This window comes from Rhinoderma darwinii, chromosome 1, assembly GCF_050947455.1.
Source record: "Rhinoderma darwinii isolate aRhiDar2 chromosome 1, aRhiDar2.hap1, whole genome shotgun sequence".
NCBI lineage: Eukaryota > Metazoa > Chordata > Amphibia > Anura > Rhinodermatidae > Rhinoderma > Rhinoderma darwinii.
Window position 1 is genome coordinate 485,517,644 of NC_134687.1, and position 15,682 is coordinate 485,533,325.

Sequence of the window (15,682 nt, forward strand, 5' to 3'; positions counted from 1 at the left end):
GAACTAATTGTTTTTCAAAATAATATTTTGCAGATAATATACATGTATTTAGTTTGCCCACATGAATAATAACCTGTTGAACAAAAAACGCATGCAGAGAAAAAATACTCGAGTGGCAATGTTTTTTGGGCAATTTTATGCATTTTCCTTAAAAAATAAATTGAACTCGCATGGCTACATTGATGAAAAATATAGAAAATCTGCGGCTTTAAGGCCAAAATCGGTGACATCGAACAGTTAACAAACTTTTTAATGAATGTCGATTTTAATAAGCGGCAGAAATCAACTAAAACAATTTCAAGTAAACCGCACTTTGATTCCTACAGCGTCTACAGTGTGGAGACTCACATTGAGCATGTCATAGGAGTTCATAGTGAAAGTAACTTCCTGTCCACATACCAGACGCTGTAGTAATCGGGTGGTCATGTGACTTAATGGCGGCCAGGATCGGAGTAGATAGTTCAGTAACAAATTACCTGGTAAGGGGATTACCTGCCCTACCTTTTACCGGGTGTAGTAGTAGGTAGATACAATTAAGGACATCTCTTAAGTACTGTTGCTCATAGATGATACAGGGAATGATTGACCGTGTCTTATAGTGAAGGCGTCTTTCTCATTTTAGGAGGAATGGAGCAGTGACACACATAAAGATCCAGAACACTGGGGATTACTATGATTTGTATGGAGGAGAAAAATTTGCTACTCTTGCCGAATTGGTTCAGTATTACATGGAACACCATGGACAACTTAAGGAAAAAAATGGGGATGTTATTGAGCTGAAATACCCTTTGAACTGTGCTGATCCCACATCTGAGAGGTGAGAGTACATCGATTACATAATCTAGGGTTAAATGCCATTGTTCTGAACTGGCTATTAAAATGTAGCTTTATCATTAAATATCTACGCCATCAGGTGCCTATGTGTTTATCTTTATTAAATTAGGCTTTATGCACTTGGCAGATGCACTAAGTGAGCCACCATATTGAGGCAGTGGAGGTTACGCCAGTCCCCCTTGTTTTCACAGTTACACTTTTTACTGACTAATAGTGCAATAAACTATGTAAAATATTAAATTGACCAATAATTGTCCATAATTATTTATAATAACGATATATCTCTAGAAGTGATAAATATAACATCCTTCATGTCTTTGCACATAAGGCCGTACAGCATATTATTTCCTTTTCTATTTGACGTTTAGGTGGTTTCACGGTCATCTTTCAGGGAAGGAGGCTGAAAAGTTGCTAACTGAGAAGGGCAAACATGGAAGCTTTCTGGTGCGTGAGAGCCAAAGTCACCCTGGAGATTTTGTCTTGTCTGTTCGTACGGGTGATGACAAAGGAGAGAGCAATGATGGCAAGTCTAAAGTGACACATGTCATGATAAGGTGCCAGGTAATTTGCCGAGAAGCAATTTATTTATTTTTATTTGTATTTATTGATATGTAAAGAAACCGAAAAATCTTCTTTTCCTACTGCTGTGCATGGAGTTATTGTTATATTTTACTGTACACCACTTTTAACTAACTTTTCTCCATTTCGGCCCCCCCCCCTCCAAAAAAGAACAGAAAAAAAACACCTTAAAAAGCTCCTTACACATTGATTTATATTTGTGTAATGCACCAATAAGAATACTTCGCCGCTCAGACGACCCAAATGATTCCACAAATTCAGTCCAGTGATCCTGGTGGTATCCTCCTGTAAAACACCTTGAGGAAAGGTAACCGCACAATATAACTGGTGCAGCAGTTGTCACTTCTGGCCGGGCTCAGTAGTACTATCGCCGTCCTGGGCTCTTTCTGATCTTAAAATGAGCCTGGGCTATCACTGTGCAGCAGGTGTCCATGCTGACTGGGCTCAGTAGTTCTATGGCTGTCCAGGGCTCTTTTTGATAATATGAGCCCACTACGAGAAAGATGACCCATAGAGTAGTACTGCCAGTAAATTGTGATAAAGAACAGGTTTATTGCTACTCTCAAACAGAAATTTTTAAAACAGCATATAAAATCAAAGCACGCCAAGTTAGCCCTGGACTGTAGTAAAAAGTCTGTATGTCTCCCTCCAGTACCTCCCTCGGCCTCCTGCTCCCCCTCCCCTCTCCATAGACTACTATCGGCAGATGGAACCTGATCCTTCAGTGAGCTGTCTTCATTTTTGTCTTATTAAATACAGATTTTAGCAGTAAATTCAGAGTAAGTGAAGAGTTAGGAAGCAGAGGGTGGGAGAGGTGTCTGATAACTGGAGACAGTAATTTTTCTCTAATAATATCTATTACAGCGTTTCTTATATTCACTTGTACTATTGATTTATCAGAAACAAATTAAAACAGCGATTTACACTTTAAGTCAATTTTGTCCGTTTTTTAGTTTTCTTAATTTTTAATGCATTTACCATGGACCTCAATAAAAAGAATAGATGCTGATCATGACAGAACTCTTTAAAGTGTAGCTAAATGTTCGACAAACTTATGACATGTCATAGTGACATGTCAGAATCTTGTATTGGTCGGGGTAAGAGGAAGGAGACGCCCACCAATCGCTAGAATGAAACAGCTGAAGAGTTCGGTTTGAGCGCTCAGCTGCTTCGTTTCTGTTCGGCTTTTTCCGTAAATAAATGTATCGTAGTACGGGCATATAGACTTTCTATTGAGTCCGTACATCGATACATTTATTTCTGGAAAAAGCAGAACAGAGATGAAGCGGCTGAGCGCTCAAACCGAACTCTTCAGCTGCTTCATTCTAGTGATTGGTGGGGGTCTCCGTGCTCGGACCCCCACCAATCCAAACTTCTGACATGTCATTATGACATGTCAGAAGTTTGTCGAACGTTTAGCTACACTTTAAGACTGAGGCACTTTGGAGCTCCTTAGTAATTAATAGTCAGTCGATTAATCTGTGATTTTTCTTTGTTCTTAAAAAATTTAAATCCTACTACAAAAAACGGAAAGCAAGTGTGAATTTAGCTTAAGGGACATTTACATGTGGCATTTAAAGACCGTTCCAGGAACATTGGAAAAACTACATTGCAGTTCCGCAGGTCAAAAAGTGCTATTGTTTTGCTGCTGTAACAAATGCATCAAATCTGCAACAAATAGTGCTTGCAGCCAACCAAAGACAGAGTAGACGACTGCATTGTGTGAATTGTATTTGAGAAAATCTCATTCACTATAGTGTAATATCTGGCAATTATGGTTCATTGCAGCAGTGGCAATAACGTGTCAACCTGTCTATATTAGAGGTTTTGAACACTACATCGACAAAAGATTAAGTTTAACCCAATGTCAAGATGTCGTACAGCACAAAGCTGGTCATACACATGGACGTTTTAGTTTCTGCTGGATCGACTGATGATTTTATATGTATGGTAGCCTGCCTGTGATCAGGCATGGCAATAGGGCATGTTGGATTTCAATAAGATCTGGTAGATTTCAGCATGCCGGTTCCTTTGTTTCCATGGGAGATAAGCCGCAGCCAGACAGAGGTAATTTCCTATTGAAATAAACATGCATTATCGGTGGGTCTGGAGACCAAGCGGTCAGCCGAACAATCTCATTTGTATGTCATGTGTATATCCTGTATATTGCCGTTTTTGTAGTGACCACAACGGCAAGTATGAGCTAAACAGATCTCGTTGTTGGAAAAACATGGCAAACCTGCCACGGGTGAGTACGGCCCTTGTCCTATGATCCTTCAGTCCGTATGCTGGGAGGTTGAAATTCCTGAACCTAAAGATGCATCATATTGTATGGACCACTAAGCTGTTGATGTTTATATTGAATCTTTTGGATGAAAGAAACCTATTTTTCATTTGAAGCTCCTGACAGCTGTTTCATGTCCCTGTCCGACTACTACAAAAAGATCAATTGGTTGCGGCCATAAGCTGATCTTGCTATAGTGAAGTGCATTTTCGCTTTATATTTTCTGTGTGTAAGTGCCATGCTGCTTTATTCCCTTATTGCATGGATCAGCTATCAACCGAGCTGCTTTCATCCTGCTAATATGAGAAACTGTCCTCACAACACTTCATGTTCATTACAATTTAATAAGAAGCTGCAACCAAAAAAAAAGCAAAGTGATCAGTAATCCGATGGAAAATGCAAAGCCATTTCCAGTAAACATTCATTTGTAGATTTTGTCCTTGAGGTATGCTGGTAATAAGTACGTCAGCAGAGATTTTTCTGTGTCTAGTATTTTTGTGATGTCCTAGTTCTGTCTGTCATGTTCCGTAGTTGAACTAGCAAGTCCTAGAGAATGTGATCCTGAATATGAATTAACACAGTGGGAGGTGCCTTTAGTAAAATGCTACTTGAAACTTTACATCCCATGTATTCCTTAAGGCCCTTGTACACAGGCCAGTGATTGGGCAAACGACTGCTCATACGATTGCTCGTTCCCGATAATTGCCCTGTGTAAACAGGGCAACGATCAGCCGATGAACGACCAAACGCTCGTTCATCGGCTGATCTGCTAGTTTTACGCGGCCAATAAAATGGTAAACGGGAAGATGTGCTGCCGTCATAGTGGAAATGTATTGGGATGAACGATCGTAGTAACCATCGCTCGTCCCCATACATAACCAATCATTGCTCCTTGTGAAAGGGGAAAACAACGGTGTTCGTTTTGACGGCCCGTATCTGGCCGTCTAAAAGGACACAAAGCTCTGCAAGAGAAATCATGAGGTTTTTATTTTGGGGGACTATAGGTTGATAGGAATGGAGAGTTAAGACTCAAATTTTGGCCTGGCCTTGTTTACTGTGTCACCTGTTATCTTGGTTACACCAGGTTAAGATCAGGATCCAGGTGCCCATGTAGCTCTGATTTTTAGCCGTTTTTAAAGCATCAATAGTTTTTTTTATGCATTTGGAGCAGTTTTTGGAGCCGTTTTTGGAGCTGTTTTTCTATTGACACAATGAAAAACGGCTCAAGTAGCGACATGTTGTTTTTTTACGCGCCGTCTTTTTAAACAGCCGCGTAAAAAATGCCCCGTCTGAGCGAAACTCTGTTTTTCCCATTGAAGTCAATAGGCAGATATTTGTAGGCGTTCAGCTTCAGTTTTTTTCAGGCCTTTTTTTTATTTATTTATTTTTTTACGTCCTGAAAAACGCCTGAAAACACAGTGTGTGAACATAGCCTCAGGCTGGTTTCACACTCAGCGTTTGGCCACTTTTACACAGCAGTATGTTGGGGAGTACTTTGCTTTAGTATTTAAGTCAAAACCAGGAGTGGGTCCAAAACATGGTGCAAAGCTTTATTTTTCACTCCGCAAAAAGCGCTGTGGCCAGATGTTAGTCTATTGTAAATTATGAGAAGGTCTTTATACACAGCGTTTTAATTTTTGCAATTCTTGCAGTGTTTTGTGGGATCAGTGGTGTTTTTATCAAAACACCTGTGTTTCTAGGTATGTGTTTCTCTATAGGACTTCAAAAATACCTGGAAAAATGCATGTACAAAATCAAATAAACGCCTGTAAAAAATGGCTTAAAAAAACGCTGGCATTTTTACATACAGCATAAAATGCCAAATAAAAACCCTGTGTAAAGGAGACCAAACACAAGAAAACCCCACTAAGAATGGAATGAAAATGGCTCTAAAGTAATTCGAGGTCCTGACTGAAGAGGGCTGTTGATCAGTCTTTTATTGTGGAATTTGCAATATGTACAATGACTTATTTTTGAGTTTTGTTCCCCCTTTTAAACACCATATATTTATAGGCCTAACTTTTGACTATAAGGGGTCGTTCATGTCCTGAATTTTTTGGAGGTTGTTGTCCACTTAAATGATCTGATATACGTCCAGTCATTTATCGCTCTGCCCATATCCTTTTTATATGTGGGCTGCATTTTGTATGGTTATGAATTTTATTTTTAACTTCCTATATTTCTCATTTCTATGGGACTGAAGCTGATTCAAAAGTGTCTTCATCCGGTCCATCATGATCAAAGAATGTGTTTGTGTTGTGCATGTTGCTCTATTTTGTCTGGTAAAACGAACAACACCATGACGAAAACTCGATGGAACTAATCAAAGTCAATGCTTTCCATCTGGCGTCGTTGGTGTCCATCATTTGACGGAACCGACGATTCCGGTATTTTCGTTGGTTCTGACGCTATGATGGAGCAGAACAACAAAAACATCAAAATAAAATCTGGTACATCTAAGGTATTTTGGGTACCTTTACATGTGTATGATTCCGCGATATCAGGCTCTTTTGACTATGAATAGAACGGCGTGTGTTTACATGTGACGGTTCCTCTATATTGCAATGAAATTGTACTCACATGGTACAGAGTCTTCTAATTGCCAGACCATCGAGCAATTGCATTAACACACCGCGATTTTGCATATCTTGTGATCCAAATTTTTATCATACCTGAAGATCTGCGATTTCGACTATCAAAAGTGGTCGCCAAGTATTTATCCGTTGTAAGCAACCATCGAAATTAGTCCATTTGTAGTCCAATCCAGTTATTGGAGTTCTATATAGTATTGTGTCTGCTTATACAGAAAGACGAGTAATAATCCGCATTGCAATACTCTACTGTTTATTTTTCCAGGATCTCAAATACGATGTTGGTGGTGGAGAGAAATTTGATTCTTTGACCGATCTGGTGGAACATTATAAGAAGAACCCAATGGTTGAGACACTTGGGACAGTTCTGCAACTCAAACAGGTGCAAAAGAAAAACACATCACCGAATGTGAGAGGAGAGATAGGGAAAATCTCTTCTGCAGAAAAAGTCACGCAACCAGAAGATCTCTATATATGTAGTAACTTTTCGTTATTGCTTTATTTCAGCCTCTGAATACCACACGTATAAATGCAGCAGAAATCGAGAGTCGCGTGAAAGAGCTGAGTAAACCTGCTGAAACTGCGGATAAATTTAAGCAGGGCTTTTGGGAAGAGTTTGAGGTATGTATCTAGACTTTCTTCTAGGGTTCGAAGGCTCTATTCACATCACATTTGGTCATACGTTTAGCGCGTACATGGGGTAAGCTCTCCACGTACATGCTAAACGTATCCACAGGGCTACATTGTCGGTATACTGCAAAAAAAGTATAGAATATCCGATTATACTACGCTATTCCATCCCGCAGTGTCCAGTAATAGGTGATAGCTGTATGCCATCCATCACAGGCATTTGTTAAAAGGATACATCAATAGCTTTTCGTGGCGTATCTGTTAAACGGATGCCTAATGGTGGCATCTGTCACCCATAGACTGTAATGGTATCCGTCTCATGCATACATCATGAACTCTCATGACCCCTTCTCTTGATGTATCCATTAAACAGGTACTATTCTAGTCTTTGGGTGACCGATGCCACCATTAGGCATCAGTCACAGCCTACGTTAAACATGTATATATTGGGAGCTTTTCTCAACGTATACGTAGGCAAAAAAAGGTCATGTGAACGTAGCCTCATACTAAGATTATTTAAATTTGTTTTTAAAAGACAGACAGTAACCTATTTTGGGGAATCTATTCTTTAGTATATCTGGTTGCCTCAGTTTTGTTGGTGTCCTTTTTAAACTGGGCGTCTGTAAAAGGTTAATATATTTGATGTATCCACGATGTAGCCACGTGAGTTCATAAGGAGTTGAACTACAGTCACAATTCTATCAGACTTCTAAAGTCAAGTCTAAAGTCAATAAAAAAAAAAAAAAGCTGCAACAAAGGCGGAGGGGGCAATGTGTGAATGGGAATTCTATTGCACATTTTGGCAGCTGTGATGCACAACCGACCAGAATTGTAACTATTCTCTATTAGTAGGGTAGTACGTTTAAAATGTCAATTTAAAGGATGTATTCTGTATATAGTGTTTACTATAATTCTCCTTTCCTTACCGCAAGATCTTATAAGATTGCATAGGGGATAAATAGCGGACTGTAGTAGTTGACTGACTGTTCACTGTCACGCTATTAATGCTGATGTTACTCATCGGGCTGTAAGTAACCCAATCCGTATGGAAAATGTTATCTTGATGGTGTGTACATATGCTATGTGGATGATCCGCATCTGTGCAGTTTGCATACTATTTGATGCTGGCTCTTTTTTATGTGGCATTGCAGCATTCTGTCTTTAAGAAAGAACCGCATTGCCTGTGTTCTATCGTCTCCTGCTGCAGTGTCTGAGGCAAGGTAAAGTGCTGCATAATGAGAACTTTGGAGTAAAGAGGCTAAACCTAAATGACCATGACTCCGTTCAGAATTTACAACTGCAAACAGATGGTCTACACATCATTTTTGCCTGGCTTGTAAGCGCCACTAATTCCTATTAATTATACATTGCACCGAAGGTAAATATATGTGATGAAGGGAGGTCACATAATTAATGTCTATAAAGGGCTTCGTTTTACCAGGCGGTGAAGCCAGTTACTTGAAAGAAAATTGGAATTAGATGTAGAAAGAAAATTACACCCTTCAGTGTTTTTTTGTTTGTTTGTTTTTTAGCAGTTAAAGGGTACCCGTCCCCTCTCCTGACATTCCTGTTTTAGTATCTACTTGTATTCCCCATAAAATAACAATGCTTACACCTCTGCATTGTAGGAATCCTGCAGCGATATTTGGTCGCTGGGAGAGAAGAGGTGTGACATGCGTAATTGATCTACTTACCTCAAATAACTCTCGACCGCTAATGTTTGTTAAATTCCGGGAAAGTGGTTTTTACAAGCCACTAGATATGTGAGAAAAAATATACCTCTGCTATGACACACTCTCACGCTCTCAGATAAGGTTGCTAATTTACTAATAAAACAAAAGACACTCACCGGATAATACTGCTATATTATAATTTTCTCAAAATTCTCCTATTGACTACACGATCTGGTTTCAAATACAGATGAATATAAAGCTTGTAGTACAATTACCCCACTGACTCCGTTCCTGTGCTCCTGTTACTGGTTCTGTTCATTTACAGAGTGTATGTGATGTCACCATAGCAAAAACGAGTCCCGTTTGGCTGCCATGGAGGACGTGCTGCCACAGTAGTTCGGTTTGCCGCCCTTTTGTGTCAGGAGTCCCACTGGTGGGACACTCTCACACAGGATAGGAGACATTTGAATGCAAGGCCCCAATGTGTTTCCCATAAAGTACATTTATGCTGGAGTGTATTTCTTGTCAAGGGTTGAGAGAGCATTTCAACCTCTTCACATACACGGTTGTCTCACGTATAAATGCTTTGGCCTATGTAAGAGCTGCTGTTACAACACTAGGAGAGATGTATAAAAACATGGACAGTTACTTCAAACTACTTCCCATCAGGTGTTTTTTTTTTTTTTTTAATAAAGCACAATAGATATATTAACCTTTTAATGACCAGCCTATTTTAGGCCTTAATGACCAAGCCATTTTTTACGTTTTTCCATCGTCGCACTCCAAGAGCTATAACTTTTTTATTTTTGCGTCGACATAGCTGTACAAGGTCTTGTTTTTTGCAGGACAAGTTGTCATTTTTAATAGCATCATTTTGGGGTACGTAGAATTTATTGATTAACTTTTTTTGGGGGGGGATAGAAAAAAACGTCAATTTCGCCACACTTTTTTGCATCCCAAATTTACGCAGTTTACCGTGTGGTATAAATAACACAATAACTTTATTCAGTGGGTTGTTGCGATTGCAACGATACCAAATTTGGATAGTTTTTGTATGTTTTACTACTTTTACACAGTGAAAACACTTTTTTTTTTCAAAATTATTTGTTTTTGTGCCTCCATATTTGAAGAGCCGTAACTTTTTTATTTTTTCGCCGGTGCAATTGTAGGAGGGCTTTTTTTTGCGGGACGACTTGTAGTTTTCATCGGTACCATTTTGGAGTAGATGTGACTTTTTGATCACTTTTTATCAAATTTTTTTTAAGGCAGGATTCAAAGAAAACAGCAATTTTTGCATGGTTTACTATTTTATTTTTTACAACGTTCACCGTGCGGGTTAAATTATGTAATAAGTTTGGCGATACCAAATGTGTTTAACTTTTTTTATTTTATTCTGTTTTTAATAATAAAGCAGTTTTTAATTTTATTTTTTTTCCACTTTTTTTTTTTGTTTTTTCACTTTTTATTAAACTTTTCTTTAACTTTTTTACTAGTCCCACTAGGGGACTTCACTATGTGATTATCCGATCGCATTTATAATACACTGCAATACTTCTGTATTGCAGTGTATTATGCCTGTCCATGTAAAACGGACAGGTACCGCCTAGGTCATGCCTCCGGCATGATCAAGCAGGCATTCACTACAGGCAGACCTGGGGGCCTTTATTAGGCCCCCGGCTGCCATCGGAGACACAGACACTCGGTGATTTTATCGCTGGGTGTCGGTGGGAGAGAGAGGGAGCTCCCTCCCTCTCTCCAAAACCACTCAGATGCGGTGCACGCTATTGAGCACCGCATCTGAAGGGTTAAACAGGTGAGATCGATACTAATATCGATCTCACCCGGTTGAGCAGGGACGCCCCCAGCTCTCAGCTGCCTCTGGCAGCTGAGTGTAGGGAGATTTTACAGCTCCCTGCTCTATTTACTTATTCCGATGCAGCGCCGTAAAAAGGCTATTGCATTGGAATAAAGCCCGTTAGTGGCCGCCGTAAAAACACTATTGGGCGGTCACCAACGGGTTAATATTGTTAAGGATAATTATGTAAATAGGCAGATTTAGTATGGTTATAGTCTTGGCTAGGTTTAGGTTAGTTGAGAAATTGGACTATGTATTGGCTACTTCTGGGTGTAGTGTACAATCGGATGGGAGATTTGGCGAGCGACTGGTTTTTCCAATCATATGCAATAGTAACGTCAAATTCACTAGAACATTCTTGCCCTGAGCTGCTGCTTTATCTGTCTGAAGTTGTGGCTGTGGGCCATCACCCGCTATGTTTGTGTAATACGTGGTTACACATGTGCATAGCGATGTTATTGACTTGATTGAGTCCTAGATTAGATACCCAACGTATTATTGGACACCCTTTCAAATCATTCACCATCTAAATGTCTCCTTTTCTGATTGATCTTGAACTGTTCATACTTGCTGGTCCTCTGCTTATGTAGACCATACATGTTCCTTTTTGAACATTGAACAGCCGATGCCAAACGTAATGGTTGTTTTTTCGAATATTTTTTCCGTTGATTGGATAGTTAACCAGATATTTGTACCAAGGATCACTATTTCCTTCTAATGCTTGAAGCCGAAACAAGATCCAAATTCTATTGTTCTTACTGTTGGGTTAATGAGTCTATTATAATGGCATCCGAAATATTGCCACGAGCGCACAATGCAAATACAATCACTGCCTGATTCCTTGACAAATACAATCCGAATGTTATTCCATGCTGTGTGCAATCATTCACCACTTAATAGATGGAAGACACTACAAATATCCTTCATGCAAACCGGTATATCTGTCTGTTACATGATGGGGACCTCATACTGTCAGGAATCCGCTCTTCCATCACCATGCTATGTAACTCTAGACAGTTAGTTTGGAAGAGTTCTTTACGGTTTGTCCTTTTAATAACATCTAATTGCTATAATATTTTATATTGATATGTTGGCATTTAGAAATAAAATGCATTGTTTTATATGGGTATTAAAATGTATTTTTCTGGGTGGTGAAAAGGACAGTCTTGAAGTACAGAGCAGCAGATAATGAGAGGCTTAGGTTATTTCCGCCTCGGCATCTCCATGTAGAAATCGGCGCTGTACCATCCACAAGAGGGGTGGATATTTTAAGAACGTGTTGACAGCGGACCTCATTGTAACTGACCGACAGGTAATTGCTCAGTCTGGGAGATGTCGCTGCAGCTCGTGGGGAGAAAGCACGAAACAACTGCTTTAAATGACAAAGATAAATGTTTCTAGATTTCTTCTCCAGAAATGAATTGTATTACTTTTTTCTTTTCTCAGACTTTGCAGCAGCAGGAATGCAAACTGCTATATAGTCGTAAAGAGGGGCAAAGACCCGAAAACAAGAATAAAAACCGTTATAAGAATATCTTACCTTGTAAGTACGGTGGCCCAACGTTTGTGACTGTTTTTTTTTTTTTTTTTTATAGACTTCAGCGACACTCCGGTTTACAGATTCTCTTTATGCACCCGTTAACTTTACATTATAGTCAGCAGGAAATGGATTGCATAAAATATGCATGCGTTTATACAGTGCTTTTTGCTGGCATATTGGTGTGAACACAGCCTAAATCCTTTACTTGACTCCCGCTATGTTCACGCAGGAGACGATATTGTGAATTAGATACAAAGCAGCAAGTCGGTTTCAGTAAAAGGTAGAGTTGTGAGTTAGAGAAAAATAAGATCTATTAGAATAGCACATGTTTTATATGAATACTATTCTCCTTATTGTATTCTTTTTAAGGTGGAAATCTATTTTTTTGCTAATAAAAGCTTTTCACGAATTATTCGAACCAAGGGATATAATACATTTTTACCATTAATTATTTTAAATGGATTTTCTTGGACTTTAATATTGATGATCTATACTTCATTGTTTACTAGGCCCAGTGCTGCACATTTTTTAGCGGCTGTACCTTCTACTGCAGCTTTCAGCAGCTCCGTCCCATTTAAATGGATTGTGCAGGATTAGAAAAACCTGACTGTTTTCATCCACACCCGTCCATGGGCTGTTTCTGGCATTGAAGCTCATCTGCATTAAAGTGAATGGAGCGAAGCTGCAATACCAAGGAAGCGGTGGACAGGTGTGGTGTCCTGCTTGTCTTCATGGCTCACATGGCTGCTCTACATACAGGAGCCATGGAGACGAGTAGGACACTCTGTCTCCTACTACTGAGTTATGAGTCTCCATCAGCACAGACTATAGACAGTCCGTGCTGCTGTTAGAAGCAGAAGCGGTAATATAAGTCATTTAGAGAAATGATTGTTGTGCACCCTCCTGCATTGTAATCGTTTTTCAGTGAAAGTGGAGGGACACTTTAAAAATAAACCTTGCATTGATGGCTTATTGATTTTCTTTTACTACAGTTGACCACACAAGGGTTGTTCTTCATGATGGGGATCCTAACGAACAGGTTTCTGATTACATTAATGCCAATACCATAATGGTAAGTCTTAACTCTTCATTTAAAAATTATTTTCAAATTAAAATGGGCTGTAATTAATGTATTTATTTCATCCATCACTTTACAGCCTGAATTTGAAACAAAATGCAACAATTTAAAACCCAAGAAGCGCTATATTGCTACACAGGGCTGTTTACACTATACAGTGAATGACTTTTGGAGAATGGTTTTCCAAGAAAACTCCAGAGTTATCGTGATGACAACTAAGGAAGTAGAAAGAGGAAAGGTAAGTCCAGCTAGGATTCTTAATTCTCTATTTATTGCCTGCTCATTTTATTTTTATTTAGAAAATTGCCAATAAACCAATTGTACCTAAGCTAGATTAGACATCTATCACCCCTATACCACAACATAGATTCTATGTTTTGTTTTTTTCCCCCTAATATTATAATATACATCAGTCTGTGTCTAGGGAACATGCAAAGTGACCATAATGTTTTTTTCTCGATAAAATCATTGGGAGACACCGCAACATGGGATATTGCCCTTGCCACTAGGAGGCTGACATTAGGTAGGAAAGCGTCTTGGCTTCGTCCAGATAGCCCATGCCCCTCTCACAGACACTGGCTTAAATGGTCACGAACAACAAACTTTGCATAAATCGATAGCACAAGCGAAAAAGAAACGTTTGAAATATAGTTTATTAGAGAAAATGCCTATTTCTCCACTTATGAGGCCCCTTCCCTCTTCCCAAATGTTCACTCATGGTAAATGTTTTATCTCACCCCAGTGCTTGATTCACAGCTACACTGCTCAGTACTGCTGTATGAGGTACTTTATTTTGCTGCTGCTTCTGAGGATGTGCTACAAAGAGATAGAGAAGAGAACATCCTGCCCTCCTATGTGTGCAACGTATGGTAAACATGAGAGCAGTTAGGTTTCACCCACTAGCTTTGGGGAAGCTGAGAAATAGAGATAGAGAGAGCCTACAGAGGGAAAAACTGCTAAAAATAATAATAATGCAGGATACAAATCATGTATGCACACATGACCGCTTGTTCTGAAAAGTTACAGGTTAGTTAATCCGTTTTAGCCTAGTGTCTGTGGAGTCAGACATGACCCGATTCTCAGGTCTGCTGCTATATTTTTTTGGTTTAGATTTCTTTTTCTACTTGGCTTTAGGTAGGTTGTCAACCTGGACTGCTAGCCTAGTCAACCCCTTGTGGGTCCTGGGAAACCAGCCAGCCCTCTTGTGTACGCTTTCCTCACCGAGGGTCTCCTAATCTACTTTCTGATTCCGACAGTAGAGTGCCAGTATTGCCAACATAGGTGTGAGGTTACTGAAGAGGTGAGCCTACGTATCCCCCGAAGACTTCGAAGTGTGGGCATGAAAATATTTCCTCAACACCCACTTTTTTCCCCAGGCCTGCTATGAGGGTACTTGTCTAAGGGAATAAAGGGGACATTTTTATTGGTTTAAAATATCCCACAATTATACAAGGGTTTCCTAGTCACTTCCCAGGCTATCCATGGACTGCTGAAACATTTGCCGTGGAGTGCCGCTCATTCCAGCAAAATCGATGGCCAGGCCTCCTAAATTTAACCCCTGGCTTCTCAGCAGCCTAGGCTGCATCTTCCATGGCTGTCACCCGCCTAATTTTGTTATGTGTTTTTTTCCCGGCCTATCGGGCTGCTAGGTCTGCCTGTGTAGGAGGTTGGCTCTGTTCTGGGCGGCTCCCTGTAGCACTGGGCGGTCTGTTTATCTGTTTAAAGCATGGGCTTCCAGGATCAGTCTCCATATTTTCAGCAGCGTCTTCTCACCAGCTTCACTAAGGATCGATCCTGCTTTTCCAGCGCCATTACAGCTCCTCCAGACTATTCAAGACCTCTTTGATGTCCTCTAAGGCTTGTTCACACTGGTGCACCTTGGAATCCGGTAGGCTAGCTTTGTGTGCTAATTTTTCTCTGTTGCAGGGAGTCCCTTTTTTGCTAGGTTGGGTTCCACCAGTCATTCTTCCTTCAGACGCTAATAATTGTCTGTTCCTGCAACTGTAAAAAGAATTTCACTTGTTGCCAGCCTTACCATTATTGCCCACAGTGCCTACAATCCAGAACCTCTCAGGATGCTCCCCCCACTCAGGATGTGGCACCACCGACTGGTCAAGGTCCTTTTCCCAGGCCCTAGCGGACATTTCCAGACTCTCCCTTTCTCTATGGTTGACTTTTTGGTGTGCTTGCCGTCCCAAATAGTTGCCCAGATTACTTCTGCACCAGCCTCTACCCTAGATACCACTCGGTCTGCATCCCGTGGTAGGTCACATAAAAGACTCAGGAGTGCAAGAAACAGGTTATTCCCCCTCCTCAGTTTCTTCGCAAGAGTCCCTGGTTAGGACCAGTGCTCGAGGGGCTGCTTGCCGTCAGATTCTGTCCTTTTCCTCTGGAGGATCCTCTGACTCAGATTCAGAACAGGATTCAAAGTTAACCGCTTCCATGCAGGCTTTCATATCATTGCTGTCAGGGAGGCCTTACGTGTTAAAGGGAATGTGTTGCAAATTGAAATAATTATTTTTTTACTATGTTACTTACTTCTATCATTTTTGTTATTTTTTTCAGTGTTTTTTTTTTTTTCTTCCACAGCATAGGAGATATTAAACATTTTAAATAAT

At 40.0% G+C, this 15,682-nt stretch overlaps 1 protein-coding gene across 4 annotated transcripts in view; it reads left to right on the forward strand.

Annotated features, from left to right (window-relative positions):
• PTPN11 (protein tyrosine phosphatase non-receptor type 11) overlaps window positions 1–15,682 on the forward strand; it is an 82,504-nt gene that overhangs the window by 24,227 nt on the left and 42,595 nt on the right. For all 4 annotated transcript variants that reach the window (XM_075835042.1, XM_075835031.1, XM_075835021.1 and 1 more), the window contains exons 3-9: window positions 623–817; window positions 1,203–1,395; window positions 6,554–6,670; window positions 6,796–6,909; window positions 11,893–11,989; window positions 12,979–13,058; window positions 13,144–13,302. In XM_075835042.1, the coding sequence (XP_075691157.1) occupies window positions 623–817; window positions 1,203–1,395; window positions 6,554–6,670; window positions 6,796–6,909; window positions 11,893–11,989; window positions 12,979–13,058; window positions 13,144–13,302 (955 nt within the window). The remainder of the gene's footprint in view (window positions 1–622; window positions 818–1,202; window positions 1,396–6,553; window positions 6,671–6,795; window positions 6,910–11,892; window positions 11,990–12,978; window positions 13,059–13,143; window positions 13,303–15,682) is intronic.